Here is an 8,711-nt window from a genome sequence, read left to right as displayed (position 1 = left end):
AGTAGTAGTAGCAGTAGTAGTAGTAATAGAGGGAGTAGGAGTAGTAGTAATAGTAGTAGTAGTAGTAGTATTATTGGTAGTGGTAGTAGTAGAAGTAGTAGTAGTGGTAGTGGGAGTAGTGGTAGTGGGAGTAGTAGTAATAGTAGTAGTAGTGGTAGTGGTAATAATAATAGTAGTAGTGGTAGTGGGAGTAGTAGTAGTAGTAGTAGTAGTGGTAGTGGGAGTAGTAGTAGTAGTAACAGTAGAAGTGGTAGTAGTAGTAGTAGTAGTAGTGGTAGTGGTAGTAGAAATAGTAGTAGTAGAGGTAGTGGGAGTAGTGGTAGTGGGAGTAGTAGTAGTAGTAGTAGTAGTAGTAGTGGCAGTAGTAGTAGATCTAGAATATCATCCAGTTTATCCAGTAAACCTTGCTGCTTCTCTTGTCCTTTTGAAGGATTTATGACTTCCAGGTCAGCGGCCCCGTGAACGTGACCAAACGCTTCAGCGAGGACCAGTTTGGGAAAGCTGAGGTGACTTTAAGCTGGAGACCGCTGCCCCGGGATCTGCGCCGGGCCGTCCCGCTGTGCTTCGCTGCAGAGACCAACGTTAGGTGTGTGCCCGGGTCGTGGGACATTTTAACCGTTGTTTTTATTTTTACATTCAGGATGAAATATCCAGCCTGTGTGACGGGACAACATCTGTGAAAGCTGGTATTCTTATACAGCAGAAAAACAAATGACAATAGTAAAAATGTGCCTTCATCGGCCCTGGAAAGCCGGACCAACACGGTGGGTCGGGCACATTTAGATGACGGAGACCAGGTTGGTCTGACTTACAGGCCAAACATTTTACAAGTCTAGGTTTCTGTGGATGCTGGATGAGCAGTCCGTCCTCATAGACGTCACTCATCAATTCATCTATGCATCATCATAAAATAACCTCTTCTTATCTGCTGCCATTAAAACGCTTCCTGTACTTTGCTTCTAATTCAGCCAATCCGAAATGAGGTGTGTCGTCGTCATAGTGACCAGATCGCCTACTGCTGAAGGTGACTCAGTGATTTATTAGCGGACAGATTACACGTGATGCAACGTTATGAGTTATTCAAAAATTCTTATTCGATATGATGGGTACAATAAAACGGCGGGTCTCTGGGTGGCGTGGCGGTCTATTCCGTTGCCTACCAACACGGGGATCGGCGGTTCGAATCTCCGTGTTGCCTCCGGCTTGGTCGGGCACAATTGGCCGTGTCTGCGGGTGGGAAGCGGGGTGTGGGTATGTGTCCTGGTCGCTGCACTAGTGCCTCCTCTGGTCGGTCGGGGCGCCTGTTCAGGGGGGAGGGGGAACTGGGGGGGAATAGCGTGATTCTCCCACGCGCTACCTCCCCCTGGTGAAACTCCTCACTGTCAGGTGAAAAGAAGCGGCTGGTGACTCCACATGTATGGGAGGAGGCATGTGGTAGTCTGCAGAGGCCGGGACAACTTGGAAGAGTGGCGTAATTGGCCAAGTACAATTGGGGGGGGGGGGATAAATAAATAAAACAGACCGAGTGGAGAGCATCAACATCTTATTGTCATAATGTCTTTTAAGAACTCAACACTTGATGATGACCTTCTAACATGGAAGATCCTTTCAGTGAAATGTTTTACCCATCATTAGCTAGGAAAGTCAGGATGTTCGTACTTCTAAATGTAGCGAGGTACTAGCTGAATGAGATAATCTCTTAAGGGTACAGGGGATTGTTGGTCACGGTTTGACACTAGGGGTTTGATTCTGTGGCCAGGTAAGGCCTCTGTAAGCTGCTCAGCTACCCAGATGACGGTTGTTCTGGAAAAAGCCACCATGCCTGACATCGATAAGAACTGGCTGAAACTGGCCGACCCGTCCTGCTCTCTCACTTCCAACAACACACACATCATGGCCACTATGTCCTTCAGCACCTGCGGCACCACGGTTGAGGTACGACAGCAAGCGAGGTGTTAATTCTGGGCTGCATGTATTCCTCTGTCAGGTCTTTTTTGTTTTTAAAGGGCAACTAAACTGTGTACCACTTCAGTGAGTTTGCTATTATCTACAGTCTAAAAGTTAAAACCCATACACGAGTGCTGGGCTGATAGTGGGGCCAAGCGATGTTAGCATAGCAGGGTAAACACAGCTGCAGCTAATAAGATTAATGAGGGACCCATTTGATGTAGGTGTAGCAATGAACAATCAATAATGTAATTAGCTGCAGTCGCCCTGCTATGCTTACGTCACTTGGACTGTGTCCAAATACTCCATACTAATGGAATATACAACATTTCCCCCGCCCCCTTTTCTCCCTGTTACTGCTGGCTCACAGGCCGCAACAAAAAAAGGATTTAACAATACCAAATAGTAATAGTAGTAGTTTGTTAAAGTAAAGCAACTCAATAGTACAATGAGGCGTGGTAGTCAGGGTCAGTAGTGTATGAAAGTGTATGGGTGCAGTGAAAGAAAGACTAATCAGGGGATGGGGGACAGGTGAGCCTCGATGGCCCAGACCAGACAACCATGGCACACGAGAGTTTGGTCACCAGTGAAGAAGTAATCAGCTTATACACCACGTCATTCAAAATGCGACAAGAGTGCGAGAGTGTTGCAGATTCGCAGTGACCCGAAACATCCAATCTGTGTGGTTACATGTCGGTCGCACTGGCAGATATCAGATTCCCATCCTATTCATGGTATTTCCACGTATGAATGTGGTCAGAATCAGATTTGAAAATACATTTTTCCATGTGCTTCTCCCTGGTTACACAGTCTTAGCACATATCCGATTTGTGTCACATAGTATGAACAAAATAAAAATCAGAATTGGGTCACTTGTACCAGGCGGCCTCAGTGAAGCCTAAGAGAATGCTGCACTTCCTCCATACAGCTTGTAGAGATCTACAGTGAGATCTAAGTTTAACTTGTGGAAAGGCAGCAAAACGTGTTCGATGTAGTATCCAGTATGCCTCTAACCGGGAGAAGAAAATCACCATTTCCTTCCAGAATGGTGTTCAGGTGATTCGTCTTAGATTATTTTGGCAAAATAATAGTCCTGGCATTTTCAGAAGACTTTATCTTCCATACTAAGAACCGTTTATCTGCTCCTTCGCATTGAAAGGAGTCAGTTGAGGTGGTTCAGGGATCTGATTAGGATGCCACCTGGGCGCCTTCCTTTGGAGGTTATCTAGGCACATCCAACTGGGAGGAGACCCCAGGGTAGACCCAGAACTCGCTGGAGGGACTACATGTCCAATTTGGCCTGGGAACACCTTGGGATCCCCCAGGAGGAGCTGGAGGGCGTTGCTGGGGAGAGGGAGGTCTGGAGTGCCCTACTTAGCTTGCTGCCACCGCGACCCGACCCCGGAGAAGCAGCTGGTGATGAGATGAGATGAGAACCGTTTAATGTAATACACTAAAAATGTGTAGCATATAGTAGGGCCATAGTATGGGTATTCGGACACAGTCGGGTCTCAAGTTCAGCCCAGCACATTTAGCTGGTTTTTTAACTTTAGGTAACTCGCAGAAATGGGACAAGGACTTGGTTGCTCTTTAAAGAGTCTAGACAAGTAGCAAATGCAATCATTTGATTTTTCAGGTATTGCTGGAGAGATTAGACGTGTCCCTCACAGAAGCGAGGAGAACTTTGTTTAAGCTAGCAGTGAACATCCAGAGCATCCTTCATTTTCCATTTCACTCATGTGATGGTTTAATCCCCCCCTTTACTGTTTTTTAGGACAAGGTTGACTACATTGTTTTCAAGAACACGATCATCTCCTTCGAGCGGCCCAACACAATCATAACCCGAAGACGGCAAGTTGATATCGGCTTTTCCTGCCAATTCCCCAAAAGCCTCAGCGTCTCCAGTCACTACCAGCTCGACAGGTCCGACTACGTCTTCACTGAATCCAGCTTCGGCAGCTTCCAGTACAACTTTGAGGTCTTCAACGATAACAATTTTACCCAGAGGGTGGAACCAGGTGCGTACCCCGTGGAGGTCGAGCTGATGGATGTCATCTACATGGGCATCCAGGCGAAGTCAGACCTGCCAGACGTCAGTCTGTTCGTGGAGTCATGCAGAGCCACTCCTGAAAACAACCCCAAAAGCATCCTCCTCTACGACCTCATCCAAAACGGGTGAGTCGCATGGTGTCTGTGTACATACTTGTGTCTGGAGAGCTTTGTCTGCCACAACCTTGAAGACCCGTCGTGTCCTGACAACCTGAACGAGCAGCTGAAAACTCGTCTAGCCAAACGTTTAAGTGAGGTTCCGGTGAAGTTGGAACCTCCGTCAGCAGAGTGTAAATATGAAGAGCAAAGCTTTTCAATGTCCCTCCATCTACCGTGGATGGAGTTTGATTCTCTTCCATGTTGCAGGTGCCTGAGGGATGAAACTATCAAAGTCCATCCATCCAATTCCACTTCATTTCTGTTTGAGATCCAGGCCTTCAAATTCAACGGGAACTACGATGAGGTGAAGTACACCACAGTACACGGTGCTGCTAAGTATGCGTGAGTTAGAGACCGGTGATTTATTTAGCAGAAAACGTTTCATGAAGCACAAACAGCTTTGCCATTCAGGTGTCGTGAAAGTCACTGGGAATTTCTCTGTCCGCTGAGCAACGCAGAGCGTCACAGTAGGACTTGCTGCACCTCAGCAGGATAAGTTCAAATCCTAGTCTACGGACAGCAAAGCCAGTTGACACACACCGAGACTTCAACAAAGACCCGAACTCAATGTCTCAAAGATTAGGAAGAAAACATGAATTCCTTTAAAAGATTAACTATGTACCATAGTATCATATCTCATATGTAACCTATATCAAGATCCCTTTTGAGGAATCTGACCTTACAGATCAGTAAAGTCAGAACAGTTGAAAACAGGTCACATCTTGATATCATGGAGTTGTATTCACACGTGTGCTGTTGTTCCTGGGAACAAAGCATTAAATACAGAGGGGTTTTACACCTGACAGGATGGGTTAAACAGCAGTGCAGTATATAAGTATATAAGTTCAGTACAAACAGAATATTAGTAAGTATATAAGTTACTACAACTGACAACACCGTACAGCCTGAATCCCAACCAGCTGGTACTCCAGTAGAGCTCAGCGGTCAGGTTCCGGAAGTAAAATTCCCATTTATAGTCACTACAGGGAATTTGATCATCTACAGTGTATTAATGGTACAAGGTGGGCTTACCGGCTGATGTTTTTGGGCGCTAATTTAGGAAACGCTCCTGTGGGTCATATTAGAGGGTATATGACCTATGTGGTCGTATGGGTTGGAGGACTTGTAGTTCGAATCCCCGTGTTACCTCCGGCTTGCTCGGGCGTCCCTACAGACACAATTGGCCGTGTCTGCGACTGGGAAGCCGATGTGGGTATGTGTCCTGGTCGCTGCACTAGCGCCCCCTCTGGTCAGTTGGGCTCGCCTTGCGGGGGGAGGGGGAACTGGGGGGAATAGCGTGATCCTTCCACGTGCTACGTCCCCCTGGTGAAACTCCTCACTGTCAGGTGAAAAGAAGCGGCTGGTGACTCCACATGTATGGGAGGAGGCATGTGGTAGTCTGCAGCCCTCCCCGGATCGGCAGAGGGGGTGGAGCAGCGACCAGGACGACCCGGAAGAGTGGGGTAATTGGCCGGGTACAATTGGGGAGAAAAAAGGGTGGAAACCCCCCCCCCCAAAAAAAGGAAATACTACATTACCCACAGTCCTTTACTGAGTTATGCCAATCAGAGACGTTGTCGTTACCATAGAGATGAAAACCGCTGCGGTATGCTCCACCCTGGTTCCTCCTGTAGACCCCTTTAGGCGGTTTCTGGATGAGGAAAAGACAATTATTAAACACTACATTGTGTACATTGTATCTTCTCCTGGATCGCCACCTTGCCGCGGTGGAGGAGCTTGTGTGTACCAGTGATCGTAAGAGCTGTACTGTCCCGGAGCTTGGCTCATGGTAGGGTCCCCAAGGGGGAGGTTCCAGACGAGGCGTGATCCAACAAAGACCTCAGCAGCAGAACTGGTGGAAGATGTCTCCAGGTCACAACGGCAGTGAAGGAGGATGAAGGCTGCAACAGAGGGTGGGGTCCCCAATCGTCTTGGTTCTCCATGCCATTGGACTCTGGCCACCTCCTGCCAAGGACCGTGCGGTGGCTGCAGGCGCATCAGCCACTCCACGTCCTCCCATTATGCGGCTCCAGGATCGACCTCTACGCCCACCTGAGGAGGCAGAAAGATGCTCGACCCCGACCACCCGCCAGTGAAGGTCCGGGGAAGCATTAAAAGTCAAATGTGGACTGAACGCGGCCTTCTCCGGGACGGTGACGAGTCTGCATGTGGACAGGAGGTTGCACAGCTGGCCCCCTGGTGCGGCCATGACCACCTGGAGCTGGACTGTGGCGATGACAGCGGCCTTTAATAGTAATTCATTAAAAGTCAAATGTGGCCTGAGCAGTCGGATCTCAAGACGCACTGGATGCACTCACACCTGTACTGAGAGCTGTCCACCCGTCCTCGGATCACCCACGACACGTGTTAACGCCAGGTGCAACCAGCCTCAGGGATGCCTGGTCGTCATGGTAACAAACAGCTTGAACAGCTTTTGCCGCCCACTGATCTTTCCCCGCCTGTCTGTCTGCCCCCTGCCGAGCACAGGTCTACATCAGCTGCTCCGTCCTCCTGTGTGAGAATGGGAACCCCGCCTCCAGGTGTGCCCAGGGCTGCCTGAAGAGCCCCCAACGCAGACGCAAGCGAAATGACGTCAGAGAGACCGCCAGTCACTTCATTACCCAGGGTCCTCTGCGCTTCGTCCGCCAGGCCGACAGCGGTGCAGTGGCCAAAGGTGACGCAGGTTTAACACGCAAACAGCAACAGATTTTTCTCTTCCTGGTTGAATCCCTGCTCTCATTCAGCCAACACTCAAAAAAATGTCGGATTGACTTAAAAAATGTAAGTCACGTGGTCCCATGCCAACCGTGTTAACAGCCGATTCGCCGAGCAAAGCCTAATTAGGTCGAGCTGCTTTGAAATGACGCAACAGTTGCGTTGAACCACTTGAGCCAATATTTTTAAGTCAATCCAACATTTCGTTTTTCTGAGACAATTGATCCATCCATCCATCCATCCATCCATCCATCCACCCACCTACCCATCCAATCAATCAATCAATCAATCAATCAATCAATCAATCAATCAATCAATCAATCAATCAATCAATCAATCAATCAGTTAGTCTGTGTCTTATATCTATCCCACATCCATAATCTCTCTGTTTATTAATCTTCCAGTATTATGTGTTCATGAGTGTATGCTTGGAAATATGGAAATAGTCTCATGATAATTCTACACAGTATATCACCATATGTGGATGTTAAATATTAATTCTACACAGTATATCACCACATCTGGATGTTAAATATTAATTCTACACAGTATATCACCATATCTGGATGTTAAATATTAATTCTACACAGTATATCACCATATGTGGATGTTAAATATTAGTTCTACACAGTATATCACCATGTCTGGATGTTAAATATTAATTCTACACAGTATATCACCATGTCTGGATGTTAAATATTAGTTCTACACAGTATATCACCATATCTGGATGTTAAATATTAGTTCTACACAGTATATCACCATATCTGGATGTTAAATATTAATTCTACACAGTATATCACCACATCTGGATGTTAGATATTAATTCTACACAGTATATCACCATATCTGGATGTTAAATATTAATTCTACACAGTATATCACCATATCTGGATGTTAAATATTAGTTCTACACAGTATATCACCATATCTGGATGTTAAATATTAATTCTACACAGTATATCACCACATCTGGATGTTAGATATTAATTCTACACAGTATATCACCACATCTGGATGTTAGATATTAATTTTACACAGTATATCACCACATCTGGATGTTAAATATTAATTCTACACAGTATATCACCACATCTGGATGTTAAATATTAATTCTACACAGTATATCACCATATCTGGATGTTAAATATCATGTTTAAGAGTCCAGCTGAAGTTCATCACACTGAGCGGTTTGGTCATGTAACTGATTTCAAACCAAATATTTCTGACGTCATTTTTTGAGACATTTTAGGTAACAGAGTCTCATAATCATTAATTTATGTGACAAAACTGTGTATCACAATGTGACAGTATCCGAATTTCACGCCGATACGATACCACTGACAGACGATAAGCGATAATTACTGAATCACTGCTCAGCCCGGACCTTGGCAAGGGTCGGCGGTTTGAACCTCTGCTTCTCATTGACTCCTATGGTGTTTTCCTCTAGAGCCTAAAGGAGATTCTGGAGAGGAGGTCGGGGCCCGTGGGTTCCTCGGTACCAACACCGGCACCGTGGTGTTCGCCAGCCTGTTCGCCGTGTCTGTGGTGATACTGGCCGTGATTGTGGCTTTGCTCACCAGGAAGAAGAAGAAAGTGGAGGACGCCAGAGGTCTGCTGGTATTTGACTCAGAATACTGAGTCCAGGTAAATCCACATGCAGAGAAACGCAGAGGTTCACCAGAGCACAGTTCAGCGCCAGTAACACAACAACCACAATCTGGGTGAACAGCATTCTGACAGCAGGATGAGATAATGGATGGATGGATGCTCCCTGTTAATATAAACGTGTATTTATCATTCTTCCTTTGTTACTTTTACTTCGGGCTTCTTTTTTCCAG

At 46.5% G+C, this 8,711-nt stretch overlaps 1 protein-coding gene across 1 annotated transcript in view; it reads left to right on the top strand.

The window, feature by feature from the left end:
• Window positions 1–8,511, top strand: part of LOC130112120 (ZP domain-containing protein-like) — a 16,802-nt gene extending 8,291 nt beyond the window's left edge. The window contains exons 5-11 of the mRNA XM_056279412.1: window positions 431–586; window positions 969–1,024; window positions 1,760–1,935; window positions 3,722–4,122; window positions 4,363–4,459; window positions 6,643–6,829; window positions 8,321–8,511. Coding sequence (XP_056135387.1) covers window positions 431–586; window positions 969–1,024; window positions 1,760–1,935; window positions 3,722–4,122; window positions 4,363–4,459; window positions 6,643–6,829; window positions 8,321–8,511 — 1,264 coding nt within the window. The remainder of the gene's footprint in view (window positions 1–430; window positions 587–968; window positions 1,025–1,759; window positions 1,936–3,721; window positions 4,123–4,362; window positions 4,460–6,642; window positions 6,830–8,320) is intronic.
• Window positions 8,512–8,711: the final 200 nt, after the last annotated feature.

The sequence above is a fragment of the Lampris incognitus genome, chromosome 4 (assembly GCF_029633865.1).
Source record: "Lampris incognitus isolate fLamInc1 chromosome 4, fLamInc1.hap2, whole genome shotgun sequence".
Lineage (NCBI taxonomy): Eukaryota > Metazoa > Chordata > Actinopteri > Lampriformes > Lampridae > Lampris > Lampris incognitus.
The sequence above is the reverse complement of the archived record's forward strand: the minus strand, read 5'-3'. Positions and strand labels throughout refer to the sequence as shown.